The 23,385-nt window shown below is 41.3% G+C and overlaps 1 protein-coding gene across 1 annotated transcript in view; it reads right to left on the bottom strand.

Moving 5' to 3' along the window:
* LOC111954835 (atrial natriuretic peptide receptor 1-like) overlaps window positions 1-23,385 on the bottom strand; it is a 124,554-nt gene that overhangs the window by 87,921 nt on the left and 13,248 nt on the right. The window contains 3 exon segments of the mRNA XM_023974743.2: window positions 1,746-1,879; window positions 9,019-9,132; window positions 12,378-12,565. Coding sequence (XP_023830511.1) covers window positions 1,746-1,879; window positions 9,019-9,132; window positions 12,378-12,565 — 436 coding nt within the window.

The raw sequence follows: 23,385 nt of genomic DNA, 5'->3' as shown, positions 1-23,385 counted from the left end.
TAGGCCAGTGATTAAAAAAAGGTAGGCTGTAACGCAACAAGATGTGGAAAAAGTCAAGGGGTGTGAATACTTTCTGAAGGCACTGTACATACTGCATCTACCTCAATTACCTCGCAGCCTGCACGTCAACTCGGTACTGGTACCCCGTGTACATAGCCAAGTTATCGTTACTCCTTGTCTATTTATTCCTTGTGATATTATTTTTCTCATTTTCTCTCTGCATTGTTGGGAAGGGCCCGTAAGTAAGCATTTCACTGTTAGTCTACACCTGTTTTCTACGAAGCATGTGACACAATAACATTCCATTTTATTGGATTTTGATTGATTTGATTTACAGGTTATGGAAAATGTGCTATTTTATTATTTCTCCATTATGTTTGCTACCATGCTGTGTTATGTGTTGCTGCCATGCTATGTTGTTGTCTTAGTTCTCTCTTTATGTAGTGTTGTGGTGTCTCTCTTGTCGTGATGTGTGTTTTGTCCTATATTTTTATTTTATTTTAAATGTTTAATCCCAGACCCCGTCCCCACAGGAGGCCTTTTGCCTTTTGGTAGGCCATCATTGTAAATAAGAATGTGTTCTTAACTGACTTGCCTAGTTAAATAAAGGTTCAATTAAAATAGTAATAATAAAACTAATTCCTCAAGGAGGAATTTGGGGAAGCAGGTAGCCTAGTGGTTAGAGAGTAGGGCCAGTAACCGAAAGGTTACTAGATCGAATCCCCAAGGTAAAAATGTGTTGTTCTGCCCCTGAACAAGGCAGATAACCGACTGTTCCTAGGCTGTCATTGTAAATAAGAATTTGTTCTTAACTGACTTGCCTAGTTAAATCAAATAAAAGGAGAAAGACTCCATTTCTAAGTCAAAGATATTAACACTATGGTAAATAATAGATTAATGTCTGCAAACACTACAGTATACTAGTCTGAAAAAACTACAGTATATACTACAGTCTGCAGTATACTACAATCTGCAAAAACACTACATTAATTACTTAAGCAATAAGGCCTGAGTGGGTGTGGTATATGGCCAATATACCACGGCTAAGGGCTGTTCTTGCGGAGTGCCTGGATACAGCCCTTAGCCGTTGTATATTGGCCATATACCACAAACCCCCGAAGTGCCTTATTGCCATTATATAACACGGCTGTCAGCCAATCAGCATTCAGGACTCGAACCACCCAGTATATAATATAGTATATACTACAGTTATATTTTACTACATTATTTATACTATAGTTAACTATAAATGCTACTGTATACTGCAGTAAATACTACAGTGAATACTACAGTAAATTTCTCAAAAACACTACAGTGAATACTATAGTATTTATACCATTGTATACCATAGTATTTTTTATGTGGGATTAATCACATAATAATATCATGTTATTATAATATTTTGTACAGCATATTGTGGCATCTATCTCATTGTGTAAGCTATATGTATACTTCTTAGAAAAAAGGGCTCCAAAAGGGTTCTTCGGCTGTCCCCATAGGAGAACCCTTTTTGGTTCCAGGTAGAACTCTTTAGGTTCTAGATAGCACCTTTTTTTCCAAAAGTGTACAGATGATGGGTGACATTTTCTGTCCAATGCACAGGCCTTAAAGTGAGCTAAATAGTGATCTTACCAAAAACAACCATATAATTTCAAATGGATGGTATGGCACTACTGCAAAATAAGTTTGGAATATTGTATTGATACGGGCATTGTTTGTGTGTGTGTATCTGCATTGACTCACCGTGGTACGTGCGGTTCCACATCCTCTTGGTGACGATGTCCCCTCGCGGCCGGCCCCCTCCCTCGGCCATGGTCTCGTTCAGGGCCTGAGAGTAAAGCATTACCCCGTCATAGAAGCCTCCTGCTATCAGGTTCGTCTAGAAAGATGGAGGGAGGAGGATCGTCATCAAATCTTGTTATATCCACTCTCATACCATCTGCTGTTCTCTCCTCTTCATCTGTTTATTGTTACTTGTTTTCTACCTGTCTATCTTTCCATTCACTTTTTAGTCCTCTACCTCTCTCAGACACACGTCTGAGTGTGTCTGAGAGTATCCATAACAGTGTGTTTGTTTGTGCGTGTAAGGGTGTGTGTGTGTGTGTGTGTGTGTGTGTGTGTGTGTGTGTGTTTGTCTACATGTTTGTGTGCGTGTGTGTGTGTGTGAGCCAGAGTCAAGCCTGTATGTTACTCTGTGTTTGTAAGCACGACTGTGTGTCTTGAATGGACCTTGAAAGAGTTCACGCTGACATAGGGATTATTTACTGGCCCCGAATGTAACTGTGTAACTATAAATATGAACTATTACAGAATGCCTAACACAGGCTCATAAGTAAAACCTGTATTTGTTTGAGTTAGAGCCCAGACTAGGAGCTTTGATTTACATTGGGCCAAAATTGGCCATATCCCAACACCACTCAGACATGGAGAAATAGATCCTATTCCCCTGTGGTTAGAAATATGTCTAACCTCCCACTGCGGACTTGGGACAGCTGGAGAAGCCCTGTAAATGAACCTTGACGACGCTGTAAATGGCACAGTCCACTGGAATATCCTCTGAGTAGCTTCGTATCTTTCACTGAATCATAATTCAAGCCATCTACAGTCAGGTCCAGAACTGTTGGCACCCTTGATAAAAGATGAGAAAAAAAGACTGTATGAAATAAATAATAGAAATAATGAGCTATAGCGTGTGCTAAAGAAAAATGTCAGAGAAAGAGATTTTGTTTAACAAGTAATAATTCTTTATCTTAAAAAGATAGGGGTCAAATGTATTGGCACCCCTGTTTTCAATACCTTTCAATACCTCACCTTGCGAAGATAACGCCACTGACACTTTTTCTAAAATGTTTTATGAGACTACAGAACACTTTGGGAGGGATCTTAGACCATTCCTCCACAATCTTTTCAGATCAAGTCCGGAGACTGTGATGCCCATTGCAAAATGTTGATTTTCTGGTCAATTAACAATTTCTTTGTGGATTTGTATGTGTTATTGTCTTGCTGGAAGATCCACTTGCCTACAATGTTCAGCCCTCTGGCCGAGGCAAACAGGTTTTTGGCTAAAATGTCCAGGTACTGGGTAAGGTTCATGATGCCATTGACCTTTAAGAAGAGTCCCAGGACCTTTCCCTGAGCAATTGTATTAGTTTAAAATAAAAATGTTTTTGGGAGGATACAATTTGTATTATTTATTTTATTCAGTCTTTTTGTTCATCTTTATCAAGGGTGCCAATAATTCTGGACTTGACTGTATGTCCATTTATTCTACCTTTATTTAACTAGGCAAGTCAGTTAAGAACAAATTCTTATTTACAATGACGGCCTAGGAAGAGTGGGTAAACTACCTTGTACAGGAGCAGAATGACAGATTTTTACCTTGTCAGTTCGGGGATTTGATTTTGCAACCTTTCGGTTACTAGTCCAACGCTCTAACCACAAGGCTACCTGTCGTTCATCCAGCCAGCCAGCCATCTATCCATCCATCCATCCATCCTCCCACCCATCCACCAGCAAACCATAAAATCCAAGCAATGTTAGCTAAAACATTGCCGACAAACTCTACACCCACCCATCCAACCAACCAACCAACCAACTATTCCTTCATACATTAATCAAACATAAGCTTAATATAAACAAACATTATGCGTATTTAGCCAGTTCTCTTCTCCGTCTGTTTCTATTTAAATTGACCTTTTACTCTGTACATGTTGTGGGATTCAGTGTGTATTATCAATAAGTACAGTAGTGATTGGATTTTAGTGACTCGTGCTGTGGTAGGTATTTTGACAGATGCTGCCGTTGTTGCCCACAGGTAACAAGAGATGAAGATATGAAGGAGTTTAATAATGAAACTATGAATCTATAATGAATCTCCAAAGCATGCAGAATTAGTTGTAGGGGTGAGAAAAATAACTTCCAATATGGGCATTTAAAGTGTTGGGGGGCTGAAAGACTTAATATGCCAAAAACAGTGGCCAGGTGGACTGATTCAAGCCCAGTACAGACACATGGAAGAGAGAAAAATAAAGCTTAGGATATGGAGAGAGCTGTTCACTGGTAAAAGACAGACAGAAGGACAGACGGACGGACTAACGGGCGGACAGACAGACAAAAGCCAAATTTATGTTAGAAAAGGCAAGTTTCGTCCTGGTGAGTTGCAGACAGATGTGATGGCAAAGCAGACAAAATGAAGTAGGTGTTGGCCACAGTGGAGTTGCACAGAATTGTGTCTGTGACTCACCAGGACGCCACCTTTCTACCATAAATGTGGCTTAAAGGCCCAGTGCAGTCAAAAACGTGATTTCTCTGTGCTTTATACATTCTTCCACACTATAAAGTTAGAATAATACTGTGAAATTGTGAAAACGACGATAATGCCCTTTTAGTGTTAGAACTTTTTGGTGGGATGGGGTTTTGGCCTGTCTGGTGACATCACGGTAAATTGGTTAATAGACCAATAAGAAAGAGAGTTCCAAACCTCTCTGCCAATAACTGCTAGTCTGCAGGCCACTCCCAGACAGTCCTAGTACAATTCTTGCTTGAGAAATTGCTCTTGCTAAGAAGCTATTTTTGTTTATTTTTACCATTTTAATTGAAAACAATCACAGTTAGGTACTTAATTGTATCCAGAAAGGATTTGATATTGAGATAAAAAATGGCTGCATTGGACCTTTAACAGGCAGGTAGGGAGACACAGACAGACACAGGTACATGAGCTGGCCCCTGAGCAAACAACCGTCCCCACACTCCATCCCTCGTTGGCTCAAATAAAGGTGGAGCGCCTGCTCCCCACATCTCTCGTTCAGCACTTTAGCAGGCACCACCTAGGGACGTTGAGTACCAATTTAAGCTCTCTTACAGAGGAAAACCCAGAATTTTAGCCAGGCAGGTCTCTACACCCACACTCCCCCTACACCTCACAATCACTCTATTACCACCCACAACTCAAACATAATAACATCATTTATATACCTTGACATGGTTTCACACAATGAATGTCTTGCACAAACCGTGTAATTTACAAAATGTTCATAGAGACATTTCAATTTGTGTATTTAGGTGAAACTTACTATGTCTACCGCACAAATGCAATGTGATCTAAAGATGCATGGAACTGCTTTCACGAGCTGACAAATCCACATAGATGTTTAGCCTGAACTTTAACCCCTGTCTCCTAGTGTAATAAGCAGGGCTGTTCAAGTACACTGTGCAATAATGGCTGACATTTCTACATCGGATCCGTGTTGCTATGGCAATTAGGATATCATCAAGTTTTCCTAAGTGCCAAATGAGAGGGGAAGCGTAACTTTCTACCTTTCCTGGACTGTTGCTGCGCTAATTAGTGACCAGCTCGCTAGCTTCCTAACTGAGGGGCCATTGATTGGGCTGAGACTAGAGACACTGGAGTGTGACACACAGCCCTATCACTCGAATTAGCTCAGCCCCACCATGCTTATGAGAGTCTGTGAGAGACTTTCCAACAACCTTAGCTCACTGACATTGAACCCAGCAGTGGCTATAAAGCAACAGTTTGTTATTTTCCATAAAAAACATGATGCCACACACCAAAAAAGATCCCCAAAATCTTCCCAAGGGGTGATATGTAACTCAATATGCTCTATTTGACAGATAAATCCCTGTTTGCAGTGTAAAAAGACCTGTGGCATAACTTCATCCATCGAAAGCCAGGTTTGTGTGGAAAATATACACTCTAGCAAGCCCAATAATCCACTTAGAAAACAGGGTGACGCATGAGATTCATGAATGCTACTACTGTCTGTTTCAACACCAGGATTCTCAGAGACAGAAAAAGCAGTAAGCCACTGGCATTCAGCCAAGTTTAATTTCTGGAAGATGCTTCTGTACAGTATATCACATTGAGAGCTTGTTATCGGTTCTATAACCTATACTATATTAGCATAGCCAAAAATAACACTGTTTTTTTAATGAATGCATAGCTAACCATTTATTATAGCAATGGTTACCAGAACTGCATGTCCCAACATGCAGAATTTAGCATTTAAGTGGAACATCTAAATCTGTTGCAAGACAACAGTCTAATTAAGTTGTAATTTTACTTGACAATCATACTTAGGGATTGTGCAAACCAAGTGCAAGGAAATTACCATTTCTAGATGTCCCACAGCGATCGCTGACTGACTTTAAAATACTGGAGTTTAAAAATGCAACACCTATACTTACAGTTTGATATTTGCATACTGGTAATTAAGGTAATTCTATACTAGCAAATCCAGCCAGAGCCAGAAGGCAAAACGCCAGAATGTTAATTCTCTACACAAAAAGGGTTCCAAAAGGGTTCTTCAGCTGTCCACATAGGAGAACCCTTTTTGGTTCCAGGTAAAAACCCTTTTGGGTTCCAGGTAGAAGGGTTCTACCTGGAACCAAAAAGGGTTCTTCAAAGGGTTCAACCCCAAAAAACGTTTTGGTTTTTCTAAGGGTGTAGATTCAAAGCATAGACTCCAATCTTCACCTTTATATAAATAATTACAGCTGGTTTTAGAACAGGAAAGAAGAGAGAGAGAGAGCGAGAGAGCGAGAGAGCGAGAGAGCGAGAGAGAGAGAGCAAAACTATCTAAATAAAGAGAAAGAGTGGGAGAGGAGAAAAGAGAGGGTAAAGGAAATTGTGAAGGTGTTTTTTGATATATGAGGGGCCAGAGTCTTAACCACCCCATTTAAGTCACCAGAAGCTTAAATGGCATGCTCTGCCCTGAATAACTCATACAAGCAACATTTATCCAGTAAACCCTGTAGATGGAATGGGACAACCCAATGATCTGTAGTGGGGACAATGAGGAATTAATATAGCAGTCTATTGTACAATTTTCCGTCCAATCCTCATAGGACCGAATTAAATCGTTGACAATGGTGCATCAAATGACAATATTCCATATCTACGGTTGCGATTCAAATACCATTTAAGGACTAGTGTTACACACATCACATTGCAGAACATCCGTATTGGCAAAGAATAGACCTACCTATGTTTTTTTACCATGAGATTCATTAGGACTGAGGGAAAATCATGAAAATTCTACAGCCTCTTGTCCCAACAGCCTTTGAAAGGTCATGCATTGTGAAGGCAGGTAGAGGCGGTACAGTTTGGGCCCACATCGGTAACAGTGAGCCAGTTACCCACCTTGCGAGCAAAACATTTTAGCAATCCCCTTCATGACAGCGAAGACTAAAACAAAAAAATTGTAATTCTACACATTTTGCCATGGGGCTGAGGGAAAGATTTAGCTGTTTTTAATATGATAACTGATGATCAATGAGCCCCACCCCGGTTGGGGATTCGACCATGCTTACTACACGTTTAGATAGCTGGCCGCTAGACTAACGTATCAATCTAAAAAATAATTTGCTGACATGGGATAATTGAGTGACTGCTGATGCACAACCAAATTTTGAAATTGCACCTTTTATTATTATAACCTTTTATTGTATTATATTGTTATAACTCTCAACAGTAAGTTGAGGCCACGACTGAGTTCCAAAATATTCTTTGGTTAGATTTTTTTTATTGGTCAGCGGGCCTACAGAAGGGGGGCCAGCGGGCCGCCAGTTGCCCATCCATGGCAGTCTCTATGGGGGTGCCACAGGGTTCAATTCTCGGGCCGACTCTCTTCTCTGTATACATCAATGATGTCGCCCTTGCTGCTGGTGATTCTTTGATCCACCTCTACGCCGACGACACCATTCTGTATACCTCTGGCACTTCTTTGGACACTGTGTTAACAAACCTCCAGACGAGCTTCAATGCCATACAACACTCCTTCCGTGGCCTCCAACTGCTCTTAAATGCAAATAAAACTAAATGCATGCTTTTCAACCGATCGCTGCCCGCACCTGCCCGCCCGTCCAGCATCACTACTCTGGAAGGTTCTGACTTAGAATATGTGGACAACTACAAATACCTAGGTGTCTGGTTAGACCGTAAACTCTCCTTCCAGACTCACATTAAACATCTTCAATCCAAAATTAAATCTAGAATCGGCTTCCTATTCTGCAACAAAGCATCCTTCACTCATGCTGCCAAACATACCCTCGTAAAACTGACTATCCTACCGATCCTCGACTTCGGCGATGTCATTTACAAAATAGCCTCCAACACTCTACTCAACAAATTGGATGAAGTCTACCACAGTGCCATCCGTTTTGTCACCAAAGCCCCATATACTACCCACCACTGCGACCTGTACGCTCTCGTTGGCTGGCCCTCGCTTCATACTCGTCGCCAAACCCACTGGCTCCAGGTCATCTACAAGTCTCTGCTAGGTAAAGCCCCGCCTTATCTCAGCTCACTGGTCACCATAGCAGCACCCACCCGTAGCACACGCCCCAGCAGGTATATCTCACTGGTCACCCCCAAAGCCAATTCTTCCTTTGGCCGCCTCTCCTTCCAGTTCTCTGCTGCCAATGACTGGAACGAACTGCAAAAATCACTAAAGCTGGAGACTCTTACCTCCCTCACTAGCTTTAAGCATCAGCTGTCAAAGCAGCTCACAATTCACTGCACCTGTACATAGCTAATCTGTAAATAGCCCATCCAATCTACTTCATCCCCATACTGTATTTATTTATTTAGCTCCTTTGCACCCCATTATTTATATCTCTACTTTGCACATTCTTCCACTGCAAATCAACCATTCCAGTGTTTTACTTGCTATATTGTATTTACTTCGCCACCATGGCCTTTTTTTTGCCTTCACCTCCCTTATCTCACCTCACTTGCTCACATTGTATATAGACTTATTTTTCTATGTTTGTTTTACTCCATGTGTAACTCTGTGTTGTTGTATGTGTCGAACTGCTTTGCTTTATCTTGGCCAGGTCGCAATTGTATTTTGTAATAATTGTAAATGAGAACTTGTTCTCAACTTGCCTACCTGGTTAAATAAAGGTGAAATAAAATACATTTAAAAAAATTCTGACCTCCCAATGCCTGTCAATCAACCAACAAACCAGTCAAGCAACCAATCAGCCATCCCCACTTACCAGTGAGTCTTCTACGGTGAAGTTGAACATGTTCAATGCGTCCGTCTTCAGGTTGGACACAAACTCCAGGTACTCTGGGTTCTGTGGCTCTTTGTAGGTCAGGATCTTCACACTCTGTCAAGAAAAATGAATGACAACCAGTCAGAAAAAGGCAATAACATAACATATAGATTATGACATACACATTGCCATAGTCTCATGTTAGATATTGTACAAACACTCGTCAACTCCTCCGTCTCATTGTAATTAGGGGTTCACAGCAAAGCTGTGAAAAAAAAAATAATAATAATTGCACCAATTGGCCAATAGGTGGCGTTGTTATAAGCAGTCTCACTTAAACCCTCATATCCACCGCCCTGTATGACCTAGAGACTTGGAACATTGCATGTAGCGGTCTTTCCTCATGCTGAACAAATTTGCCTCAAGAACACATAAGGTCCATCAGGACAGACTTTCCTCCATCTTGGAACTTTTGGAAAATCTTTGAAAAACACAAGTTCAAATAACACCAAATTCAGTATGTATGACCATGGTAAATCTCTTAACTTATTTTGAGCTATGGCATTGGTTAAGAGATAGCTGAGTTATTGATAAATCAGGAAATCGGATTTTACATGTCCATTTAAATCCTTTGTAAATCCACTCCTTTGTAAATCAACTTAACACTTGGAACTTTTTAGGATCGTCAAAGACATTACCATGATGAACCATGTTTGGCATTGATATCTTTAAAAATAAGGAAACTATTAACAATTCACTTTTGATTATGTGAAAATCTTCTCATGGACTAAAAGTCAGATTCACTCCAAATTTAGTCTTTGAACTCATCACAATTGTCCCTAAAGAAATTGTGAAAATAACGTTGATGGCTACACTATTCTAGAAGATGCATATTAGTACATATGCTAAGATATGCTACAAATACTTCAAAAACCACAATGAATTTGGTATTGCCATCTTGAAAAACAAGGAAACTACTAGCAACTCATTCTTTGCATATGTAATGCTAATTCTCAAAATAATTTTCTCTTCATGAACCATAGTCAGATTCACTCCAGATTTTGTATTTGTCTCATGATGGCACATAAAGGAAGGTAGTTCCTACACGATAGAGTGCCTGCTTTGTTATCCAACTGATCTTGTGTCCTTTCTGACATCCTATGAACTTCGTTCATTGTTGCTCACAGATATATTTTAAATTGTAAAAATCCTAAGAAAAAGAAGAATGAACAAGGAGAAAAACAAACTAGAAAATATTTTGTATGACTCAACATGGGTCAAAATTCGACAAAGATCCAGCAAAAAAAAAAAGGACTATATGCATTTCAGGTAAAATAACAACCCAATGTTTATTTTCCAGGACAAATTAGCTAGCAACAGCAAACTAGCTAAATGTCCATAAATGTTTCATGTGTGTTTCAACCTGTCCCCAAATTAATATAGTTGGCCCAACCCATCGGTTTTTGGGACTAGAATGTGTTTTCAATCTAGAAATCGTTGAGAAGGAAGTCATTGATGAAGAGAAACTAACGTCCGTGGGTGTGGTGTAGCGTTTAGCCAGAGCAAGGAGTCTGGGTAGGCAAATTACCATCGTAAAACAATTCCATAAGTTAGTACATATCGCCATCTAGAGGCTTAGACTCTAGTCTAGGAGGTTAAGTGGTATGCTAGTGTGGATACTGTTTCCCTACCCTACTTCCGACTCATCATCCTTTTCTCCTTTTTCCTATATTTTTACATGTTCAAAACATTCACTACATCTTTGTGACATGCTGCTGCCTTCTTTCAATTTTCCGATCTATTTTTATTCATTTTTCTTGCTCACTCTTCTTCTTGTATTGTAGACGGCAATCAAAAGATTACCCGCTGAACTGTACATACTGTCCATAGACCAAGTAACTAGTCATTTAACATGGCTGTATACATTTAGGCAATCTATAATGCTCAGGACGTGAGACATATTCTATCGATGTAATAATTAGGAATGTATGACGAATAGGCTCTGTGCTACATATGACACTTCTAAGACGAGGGGCCCGATCTCCCACGAGCTTGTGAGTAAAAACATGGCTGTAATTTAGGAATGTGGCGATAATGTTCAGAGCATGCATTCTGCAAAAATCTAACAATCCTACCAAACTTTATGCTGTACACTCTTAGAAAAAAGGGTTCCAAAAGGTTATTTGGCTGTCCTTATAGGAGAACCCTTTTTGGTTCCAGTTAGCACCTTTTTTGTAAGCGTGTACTACACAGTAAGTATGCTAACGAAGCTTTAGATTTTATTTGTGAAGGAGTGAAAAATATTTGATTTACAGTACAGACTACAGTACATGGCTATTTAGGGTGAGAAAACATGCTGACAGCGCTGTACAAAGCTGGCCTACCCCTTGAGATGCACGTTTTTCCCCCAGTAGTGTGGTGCAGCTTGCATCTATTTGCATCTGTCCGCCAGAGAGACAAACATAACTTCAATTCACTCTGCAAGTTTGTTTTGTCAAATGGTTTAGTATGCCGGGAAAATGGAGTAGCTTGGGTTAATTGACCGAAATACCAAGTTATAACTGGCTGTAACATTGTAGATGTGGACTGGATTTGGGCCGTAATAGTTTTGCTGTCTGGGTACTGTCATCAAGACAAGTCATCTGAATGCTTAACACCCTGTATTCCTCACTCAGTGTTACTCTATCTGACAGTGTAATGGAAGATACGCTACAGCTGGTATGTTTGGTTACATTTTTGCCATAGTCCTTTGTTCCTCAGTCATTCCTTTTCCTCATTCCTTAGTCTCTCATCCATTTCTCTCTTGAAAAAGGTATATATATATCACAGAAAAAAAGATGCATGTTTAGGCAACCACTCTCCAATTTTTTACTGGGTTAGTGCTATTTCCTTGAACTTGCGATAAAACGTCCTATTTCATAATATTCTCAAAATGTATCATGTACCTCTCATTACCTACCAATACAGCTGCATGACTGATGCCTTTTTTCTCTTATCTACTGCTCAGTCATCACTCATTTACCCTCCCTGCCTTTATAATATCACTTATAACTACAGTACAGTATCCAACTAAATTCCTCTCCTATATCCCCTACATTCCTCTTTATTAGGCTATCTGGTAAAAGTAGAGTTAAATAAAATAAAACAATTCTCTCATCCCTCCTTCATACCAGTCAAATCTCACTCATAACTGCAGTGTAATGACAGTAATACATCCGATTAAAGTGCTTTTCCCGGACCCAAAGATGCCATCCCCACTAAATCCCATTAAATTCATCTCCTATACCCCCTACTCAATCTACCCCTCCCTTCGTTCCTACAGACCTCCCTCATCCATCCCTCTGTCATCTCCCTCTCACCCTGAAGGCCTTCTTAGCGGCGTGGTCGTCTGCGTCTCCTCTGTACCAGGGCCTAGCGGGACGCTTCCTCAGGCTGTGGCCGAACAGGTCGATGAAGAAGAAAGCATAGTCCTCCGGGGGCAAGCCCTCCCTCCAAAACTGTACCATCAGCATCCGGAAAGTGTCCCGTGAGCAGCACATGTACACCACTGAAGAAGAAGAGACATAGAAGAGAGAATGTATCAAAGACATGTATATCAGTGGAATTTACCCATGTGCTACTGTTTGTGATTCACAGTGCAATTTACCCATGTTCTGTGTGTGTTGAATTTAGGCAATCACTGAACTGATCAATTAGCTCAGTTGGTCAGATGTGGTGCCTATGTTGGAACAAAATCCTGCAGTACCTGCAGCACTCCAGGAAAATAGTTTTCTACCCCTGTGGTACTGTTTGTGAGCAACTACAGAGGGTGGAGAGAAAACAATAAGGGGAATTGGCTATTACTGTTAATGGGCAATACAGGTGCACCACTGAAGAAAAAGGACAAAGATGAAAGAATGTAGCAACCACTGTGCTGTGTGCATTACTAAAGACCGAGAACAGACGAGAGAGAGAGAGAGAGAGAGAGAGTATACTGTAGCATACTGTAGCATATACTGTTTATGAATAGTAGACTTTAGGTACACTACTAAAGCAGAATGACAGACAAAAACACTTGTGCAGCCTTTGGAGAACAACATAGCCTCTGCTGCTGTACACACACCAGAGCCGGATGCCTGGTCAGGACCCGAAAAAGGCAGGTGGGAAAGCTGCCGTTACCGTCAATACTACTCGCCAACGTGCAATCATTGGACAATAAACTAGAAGAGGTACGATTATGAATATCCTACCAACGGGACATCAAAAACTGCAATATCCTATGTTTCACGGAATCATGGCTGAATGACGACATGGATATTCAGCTAGCGGGATACACGCTGCACCGGCAGGATAGAACAGCACACTCCGGTAAGACGAGGGTGGGCGGTCTGTGCATATTTGTAAACAACAGCTGGTGCACGAAATCTAAGGAAGTCTCTAGATTTTGAACGCCTGAAGTAGAGTATGTTGTGATAAATTGCAGGCCACACTACTTGCCTAGAGAGTTTTCAGCTATACTTTTCGTGGCTGTTTATTTACCACCACAGACAGATGCTGGCACTAAGACCGCACTTAGTCAGCTGTATAAGGAAATAAGCAAACAGGAAACCACTCACCCAGAGGCGACACTCCTAGTGGCCGGAGACTTTAATGCAGGGAAACTTAAATCAGTTCTACCAAATTTCCATCAACATGTGCAACCAGAGGGAAAAAAATTCTAGATCACCCGTACAAAGCTCTCCATTTGGTAAATCCGACCACAACTCTATCCTCCTGATTCCTGCTTACAAGCTAAAATTAAAGCAGGAAGCACCAGTGACTCGGTCTATAAAAAAGTGGTCATGAGAAGCAGATGCTAAACTACAGGACTGTTTTGCTATCACAGACTGGAACATGTTCCGGGATTCTTCCGATGACATTGAGGAATACACCACATCAGTCACTGGCTTTATCAATAAGTGCATTGAGGACGTCGTTCCCACAGTGACWRTACGTACATACCCCAACCAGAAGCCATGGATTACAGGCAACATTCGCACTGAGCTAAAGGGTAGAGCTGCCGCTTTCAAGGTGCGGGACTCTAACGCGGAAGCTTACAAGAAATCCTGCTATGCCCTGCGACGAACCATCAAACAGGCAAAGCGTCAATACGGGGCTAAGATTGAATCATACTACACCGGCTCCGACGCTCCTCTTATGAGGCAGGGCTTGCAAACTATTACAGACTACAAAGGGAAGCACAGCCACGAGTTGCCCAATGACACGAGCCTACAGACGAGGTAAATCACTTCTATGCTCGCTTCGAGGCAAGCAACACTGAGGCATGCGTGAGAGCATCAGCTGTTCCAGGCGACTGTGTGATCACGCTCTCCGTAGCCAACGTGAGTAAGACCTTTAAACAGGTCAACATACACAAGGCTGCAGGGCCAGACGGATTACCAGGACGTGTGCTCCGGGCATGTGCTGACCAACTGGCAGGTGTCTTCACTGACATCTTCAACATGTCCCTGATTAAGTCTGTAATACCAACATATTTCAAGCAGACCACCATAGTCCCTGTGCCCAAGAACACAAAAGCAACCTGCCTAAATGACTATCGACCCGTAGCACTCACGTCTGTAGCCAGGAAGTGCTTTGAAAGGTTGGTAATGGCTCACATCAACACCATTATCCCAGAAACCCTAGACCCACTCCAATTTGCATACCGCCCAAACAGATCCACAGATGATGCAATCTCTATTGCACTCCACACTGCCTTCTCCCACCTGGACAAAAGGAACACCTACGTGAGAATGCTATTCATTGACTACAGCTCAGCGTTCAACACCATAGTGCCCTCAAAGCTCACCATTAAGCTAAGGACCCTGGGACTAAACACCTCCCTCTGCAACTGGATCCTGGACTTCCTGACGGGCCGCCCCCAGGTGGTGAGGGTAGGTAGTAACACATCTGCCACGCTGATCCTCAACACTGGAGCCCCTCAGGGGTGCATGCTCAGTCCCCTCCTGTACTCCCTGTTCACCAACAACTGCATGGCCAAGCACGACTCCAACACCATCATTAAGTTTCAGACGACACAGCAGTGGTAGGCCTGATCACCGACAATGACGAGACAGCCTATAGGGAGGAGGTCAGAGACCTGGCCGGGTGGTGCCAGAATAACAACCTATCCCTCAACGTAACCAAGACTAAGGAGATGATTGTGGACTACAGGAAAAGGAGGACCGAGCACGCCCCCATTCTCATCGACAGGGCTGTAGTGGAGCAGGTTGAGAGCTTCAAGTTCCTTGGTGTCCACATTACCAACAAACTAGAATGGTCCAAACACACCAAGACAGTCGTGAAGAGGGCACGACAAAGCCTATTCCCCCTCAGGAAACTAAAAAGATTTGGCATGGGTCCTGAGATCCTCAAAAGGTTCTACAGCTGCAACATCGAGAGCATCCTGACTGGTTGCATCACTGCCTGGTATGGCAACTGCTCGGCCTCTGACCGCAAGGCACTACAGAGGATAGTGTGTACGGCCCAGTACATCACTGAGGCTAAGCTGCCTGCCATCCAGGACCTCTACACCAGGTGGTGTCAGAGGAAGGCCCTAAAAATTGTCAAAGACCCCAGCCAGTCATAGACTGTTCTCTCTACTAAAGCATGGCAAGCAGTACCGGAGTGCCAAGTCTAGGACAAAAAGGCTTCTCAACAGTTTTTACCCCCAAGCCATAAGACTCCTGAACAGGTAATCAAATGGCTACCCGGACTATTTGCATTGTGTGCCCCCCCCAACCCCTCTTTTTACGCTCCTGCTACTCTCTGTTTATCATATACAGTGGGGCAAAAAAGTATTTAGTCAACCACCAATTGTGCAAGTTCTCCCACTTAAAAAGATGAGAGAGGCCTGTAATTTTCATCATAGGTACACTTCAGCTATGACAGACAAAATGAGAAAAGAAATCCTGAAAATCACATTGTAGGATTTTTAATGAATTTATTTGCAAATTATGGTGGAAAATAAGTATTTGGTCAATAACAAAAGTTTATCTCTACTTTGTTATATACCCTTTGTTGGCAATGACAGAGGTCAAACGTTTTCTGTAAGTCTTCACAAGGTTTTCACACACTGTTGCTGGTATTTTGGCCCATYCCTCCATGCAGATCTCCTCTAGAGCTGTCTCTTATACACATCTAGATGTGTATAAGAGACAGCTCCTGTACTCCCTGTTCACCAACAACTGCATGGCCAAGCACGACTCCAACACCATCATTAAGTTTCAGACGACACAGCAGTGGTAGGCCTGATCACCGACAATGACGAGACAGCCTATAGGGAGGAGGTCAGAGACCTGGCCGGGTGGTGCCAGAATAACAACCTATCCCTCAACGTAACCAAGACTAAGGAGATGATTGTGGACTACAGGAAAAGGAGGACCGAGCACGCCCCCATTCTCATCGACAGGGCTGTAGTGGAGCAGGTTGAGAGCTTCAAGTTCCTTGGTGTCCACATTACCAACAAACTAGAATGGTCCAAACACACCAAGACAGTCGTGAAGAGGGCACGACAAAGCCTATTCCCCTCAGGAAACTAAAAAGATTTGGCATGGGTCCTGAGATCCTCAAAAGGTTCTACAGCTGCAACATCGAGAGCATCCTGACTGGTTGCATCACTGCCTGGTATGGCAACTGCTCGGCCTCTGACCGCAAGGCACTACAGAGGATAGTGTGTACGGCCCAGTACATCACTGAGGCTAAGCTGCCTGCCATCCAGGACCTCTACACCAGGTGGTGTCAGAGGAAGGCCCTAAAAATTGTCAAAGACCCCAGCCAGTCTTAGACCTGTCTCTTATACACATCTAGATGTGTATAAGAGACAGCCGTTCTTGTGATCATTTTGACCCCACGGGGTGAGATCTTGCGTGGAGCCCCAGATCGAGGGAGATTATCAGTGATCTTGTATGTCTTCCATTTCCTAATAATTGCTCCCACAGTTGATATCTTCAAACMAAGCTGCTTACCTATTGCAGATTCAGTCTTCCCAGCCTGGTGCAGGTCTACAATTTTGTTTCTGGTGTCCTTTGACAGCTCTTTGGTCTTGGCCATAGTGGAGTTTGGAGTGTGACTGTTTGAGGTTGTGGACAGGTGTCTTTTATACTGATAACAAGTTCAAACAGGTGCCATTAATACAGGTAACGAGTGGAGGACAGAGGAGCCTCTTAAAGAAGAAGTTACAGGTCTGTGAGAGCCAGAAATCTTGCTTGTTTGTAGGTGACCAAATACTTATTTTCCACCATAATTTGCAAATAAATTCATTAAAAATCCTACAATTTGATTTTCTGGAGAAAAAAAATGTCATTTTGTCTGTCATAGTTGAAGTGTACCTATGATGAAAATTACAGGCCTCTCTCATCTTTTTAAGTGGGAGAACTTGCACAATTGGTGRCTGACTAAATACTTTTTTGCCCCACTGTATATTTGTTTCTAAACTTTCCTAATATTAAGCAAATATTAAGCACATTGCTTATCTTTACAACAGGAGTATAGCCTACCTGGCTGGCATGAAAATGAACCACGGGAAAAGCGTCCTCCATTCGCTACTTAAGTGCAGAGATGACATGTATGTTTCGAGACAGGTGCATGGTAATGTTCCATTCTAAATAAAAAATATTTCACACATATATTATTTAGAATAGTCTGATGGGTGACAACATTAGCCTATCACTTGTGAATTATATATTATTACGTGTGAATGATGCCCAGCGTAAGACAAGAAACAATGCCTTTTTTTGTGACTTTTTCTAATCATAGTCGCACACCTCATGTAGCCTAGCCTATAGGCCTATATGTTTTGATAAGGTTTGTATCACAACTAAAGTGGACAAATAACTTCTTCAAATTAAGCACATTAATTAGCTTTACAAGGGCTGTAGAGCCTAACTGGAATACAGTTGAAGTCGGAAGTTTACATACACTTAGGTTGGAGTCATTAAAACTCGTTTTTCAACCACTCCACAAATTTCTTGTTAACTAACTATAGTTTTGGCAAGTCGGTTAGGACATCTACTTTGTGCATGAAACAAGTAACTTTTCCAACAATTGTTTACAGACAGACTATTTCACTTATATTTCACTGTATCACAATTCCAGTGGGTCAGAAGTTTACATACACTAAGTTGACTGTGCCGTTAAACAGCTTGGAGAATTCCAGAAAATGATGTCATGGCTTTAGAAGCTTCTGATGGGATAATTGACATCATTTGAGTCAATTAGAGGTGTACCTGTGTATGTATTTCAAGGCCTACCTTCAAACTTAGTGCCTCTTTGCTTGACATCATGGGAAAATCAAAAGAAATCAGCCAAGACCTCAGAAAAAAAACTGTAGATCTCCACAAGTCTGGTTCATCCTTGGGAGCAATTTCCAAACACCTGAAAATACCACGTTTACCTGTACAAACAATAGATACCCAAGTATAAACACCATGGGACCACGCAGCCGCCATACCGCTCTGGAAGGAGACGCGTTCTGTCTCCTAGAGATGAATGTACTTTGGTGCGAAAAGTGAAAATCAATCCCAGAACAACGGCAAAGGACCTTGTGAAGATGCTGGAGGAAACAGGTACAAAAGTATCTATATCCACAGTAAAACCAGTATTATATCGACATAACCTGAAAGGCCGCTCAGCAAGGAAGAAGCCACTGCTCCAAAACGGTCATAAAAAGCCAGACTACGGTTTGCAACTGCACATGGGGACAAAGATCGTACTTTTTGGAGAAATGTCCTCTGGTCTGATGAAACAAAAATAGAACTGTTTGGCCATAATGACCATCGTTATGTTTTGAGGAAAAAGGGGGAAGCTTGCAAGACGAAGAACACCATCCGAACCGTGAAGCACGGGGGTGGCAGCATCATGTTGTGGGTGTGCTTTCCTGCAGAAAGGACTGGTGCACTTCACAAAATAAATGGCATCATGAGGGAGGAAAATGATGTGGATATATTGAAGCAACATCTCAAGACATCAGTCAGGAAGTTAAAGCTTGGTCTCAAATGGGTCTTCCAAATGGACAATGACCCCAAGCATACTTCCAAAGTTGTGGCAAAATGGCTTAAGGACAACAAGGTCAAGGTATTGGAGTGGCCATCACAAAGCCCTGACCTCAATCCTATAGAAAATTTGTGGGCAGAACTGAAAAAGCGTGTGCGAGTAAGGAGGCCTACAAACCTGACTCAGTTACACCAGCTCTGTCAGGAGGAATGTGTTACGATAGTCTATATCGTCCTCCTCATCGGACGAGGAGATGGCGAGAAGGATCGGACCAATATGCAGAGTGGTTGGTTTCCATGGTAATTTAATAACACGAAAACAAATATGCGATACAAAATAACAAAATGAAACTACCGTGACAGTCCCGTGTGGCGAAACACTAACAAGGAACAAACACCCACAAAACACACGTGAAACCCCGGCTGCCTAAGTATGATTCTCAATCAGGGACAACGATTGACAGCTGTCTCTGATTGAGAATCATACCAGGCCGAACACACAAAACCCCAACATAGAAAACAACACATAGACAACCCACCCAACTCACTCCCTGACCATACTAAATAAATACAAAACAAGGGAAAACAGGTCAGGAACGTGACAGAATGGGCCAAAATTCACACAACTTATTGTGGGAAGCTTGTGGAAAGCTACCCGAAATGTTTGACCCAAGTTAAACAATTTAAAGGCAATGCTACCAAATACTAATTGAGTGTATGTAAACTTCTGACCCACTGGAAATGTGATGAAATAAATAAAAGCTGAAATAAATAATTCTCTCAACTATTAGTCTGACATTTCACATTCTGAAAATAAAGTGGTGATCCTAACTGACCTAAAACAGGGAATTTTTACTAGGATTAAATGTCAGAAATTGTGAAAAACTAAGTTTAAATGTATTTGGCTAAGGTGTGCTATGTAAACTTCCGACTTCAACTGTACATAAGCAGGACGTGAGTTTCAAGTTTGGAGAAGATAATTTTCACCATAAAAATGCACCTTAATAATAAAAGAATTACATGCATAATCGCATTTGTGGTCACTTATGATAATGTGCGAAAAATAATTGTTTTCCCGCAAATGGAACATTCGCGCTGTGCTTATAATGTGAAGAAATAGCCTAACAGTTTATCAACATTTTAAGCTAATCGTTCTGATCTGTTGCGCCAACCTCATTGCGTAAAAAATATTTTTGATACTAGTGGTTGTATTCATTTAGGATCTATCACATCCCACAACTGTCCCAGACTAAGTTTGGAATAATTATTTTTCGCACAGAATGGGTCAACTTTTGTACTATGGGGGATAGTAGATTGACATCTACTGTTCATTAGGCCTACTCATCTTGTTGACTGACGAAAAGTAAATGTGGACAGTTCTTCCAATATGGATATGGATGTGCGCAGTTGAGTCCCCTATGTGTCTGTCTTCACTTATAGCCTGTGAGAAAGACCCAATCACCTGATGGAGAGTTGTGTGAGTGAGAGGTGCTTCGGAGCAGGCAGCACTCAGGGAGAAGGGCTGTAAAAGGCATGGATTTTTTGGGGTGCATTATGGCCACACAAAGGGGATGCCTCTGGGAAATTCGAGGCATTATCAAGTGCTCCTCAAATTGTGAACGAGAGACTGACGAAGTGTGTACAGCCTGTGCAAAAAAACAAAGCAGACCTCATGCCTTTCAAGTAACTTTTTTCAAATCATCATTAGAGTCGCATCATGCAACGTTACAATATATTAAAAATCAACATATTGCCCAACGTTTGTATAACAACTACAGTTACATTAATAAATGTAAATTAAGCATATAGGAGTACCTATTCTTTGTAAACCGCTCAACACAGAATAGCCACATGTGCGCACTCCCTGAAGTCGTTTGGAGAAAATATCTTTTCTATTTTATTCAGCTTTGTTCGGTTGTATTGTTCATACTATAAAATAATATAAAATAATTCCACGGAATTCTAAGCAAATCTTGTCTGCTAAATGACCTACTGTAGCCCACAGCTATATGGCATAGCCAGATCAGGACAACTCAGAGTATGCTATTCTGTTCTTCTGAAATAGACTACATTTTCTTCATATCATGTTTCTTTAGACATGTCTAAAATAAATAATGGATTTATTGTGAAGGTGTAGGCTATATTACATGGATTTATTAGACCTTTTAAAATGTATACGTTCCAAAGGTCTGCATCAGTGGCTTGTGTGGAAGCCAGGAGATGCTAAATGGGTTTATGTTAATTAACGGTCAATTACCATGAGAAAGGTAGTTATTTGCTTGACAATCACCGGCTGACGAAAGTTCATGACCGCTTAGGAAAATTCACAGATGAGCTCACTCAGTGTAGCTCAATGCTGATTGGCTATTATTATTACTTTTTTTTTTATCAAGGGAGGCCAAATACTCGCTGGCTTCCCTTGCATTCAATGCTACGGGTGAAAACAATGTCATACTCTTAATTACCAGACAGCCTCAGATACATGGGCAACACATCCTGAGAAAGAAGGGCGCTGTTTCGCTCGCTCGGATGCTTTCTCCAGTGAGACATTAAGCCTCTTGCGAATTGAAGTAAAATTGTGAAACACAGAGAGACGAAAGATACATTATTAAAATACATTTTTGGGGGGAAGCCTGGCTTCCCTTGGCATCCATGAGTACACGCCACTGGTCCTGTAGTGTACATTGTGTCAGAGAGAAGATATAATACTTGACTACATCTTGACTGTACTTGACTACATTACATCCCGCATTGTGGTGATTTTCCATAGAAATAGTGTTCTTTATTGCTTATACTATAGGGTACAAGTGAGAGGAATACTATACACAAGGTCAACTAGTAAAGACACACAACATGAAGTGCATTCTGCAACATACCAAGAACCACTCTAAGGGGAAGACATACAGTAGACTACATAGACAGAGCGAATATGTTGACAGGTTCTGTGTGAAGGTCTCAAACTGATTCACAGATGTTCTGATGACAGTATGATGTGAACAGCCCATGTTGCTGTTATGTCCTAACCGACTTGCCAAAACTATAGCTTAACAAGAAATTTGTGGTGGTTGAAAAAAGTTTTAATGACTCAAACCTAAGTGTATGTAAACTCACGACTTCAGTTGTAAGTACGTTTTACCTCTGGTTTTATGATACGTGTAGCTTATTTGATCGGATATACGTTTTTGCAATGATTAGGTTGTTACGAGTGTACTGATATAAGTAGGACACGTGACATACCAGCAACTTTGAGAAAAAACTATTTATATCGGATTTGTGCCTGGTCTCCACTAGTTACCACAGCCACAAAGTCATAAACCCTGCCTACTTCTAGAATTAATAAAAAAAAAATAAAAAAAAAATGATTCTAACCCTGACCACATTGCTAACCTTAAAATATGACCAAAAAACACATTTTTGTTTTCATTAATATTTATGATATAGCCAATTTTGACTTTGTGGCTGTGATAACTAGTGGAAACCGTTTGTACCTGTTGTTCACACGCATATCTGCACTCTCATTGGCTAGAATGGTCCCATCTGACCTCCTCCAGACTGCCTTCCATTTCTGAAGACATTTCTTTTAATTGAAAAGTGGCCACTATAGTATCTGGTCAATATAATGTATAAATTGTGGCATAAATCAACCTTTCCTGAAAAAATCCATCCTATACCTGACAAAACAACCAGGTTTATATGGACAAAAACAATACCAACTGCCACAAGCTATTCCCTAACCTAATACCAAATGTAAAGCTTCAAAGAAAGGTTCATTATTCTAAACAAATTCTGCCTAATTAAATGGTTCTGCTGGATGTGGCTGTGAAGCGGCTAAAGTAAATTAGACGTGGTGAGAGACTTAAGACTGAGGAGCTGGGAGACTTAATTACTGGAGGACGGGCTAATCCATTTCTCACACACACATTCTGTCTCCATCTCTCCTTTCTCCTCTTTCTCCTTCTAATCACTCATTATTTATACGCGGTCGTCTCTCTCCTTTCTTTTGCATAGCTCTCTTCCATTGCTCTCTCATTTCCCTCTCTCTCGCTCTCTTTTTTTCCACTTTCCCCACTCTTGCCCTTTCTCTCCCTTGCTCATATGGTTTCTATCTTGTCGATGATGTACAGTTCCTTCAGAACGTATTCACACCTTTTTCACATTTTGTTGTGTTACAGCCAGAATTTAAAATGTATTATATTGATAATTTGTGTCACTGGACTACACACAATACCCCATAATGTCAAAGGGGAATTATGTTTTTGGAAATGTTTACAAATGAATTACAAATGAAAAGCTGAAATCTCTTGAGTCAATTAGTGTTCAACCTCTTTATTATGGCAAGCTTATAAAAGTTCAGGAG

The sequence above is a fragment of the Salvelinus sp. IW2-2015 genome, linkage group LG30 (assembly GCF_002910315.2).
Source record: "Salvelinus sp. IW2-2015 linkage group LG30, ASM291031v2, whole genome shotgun sequence".
Lineage (NCBI taxonomy): Eukaryota > Metazoa > Chordata > Actinopteri > Salmoniformes > Salmonidae > Salvelinus > Salvelinus sp. IW2-2015.
The sequence above is the reverse complement of the archived record's forward strand: the minus strand, read 5'-3'. Positions and strand labels throughout refer to the sequence as shown.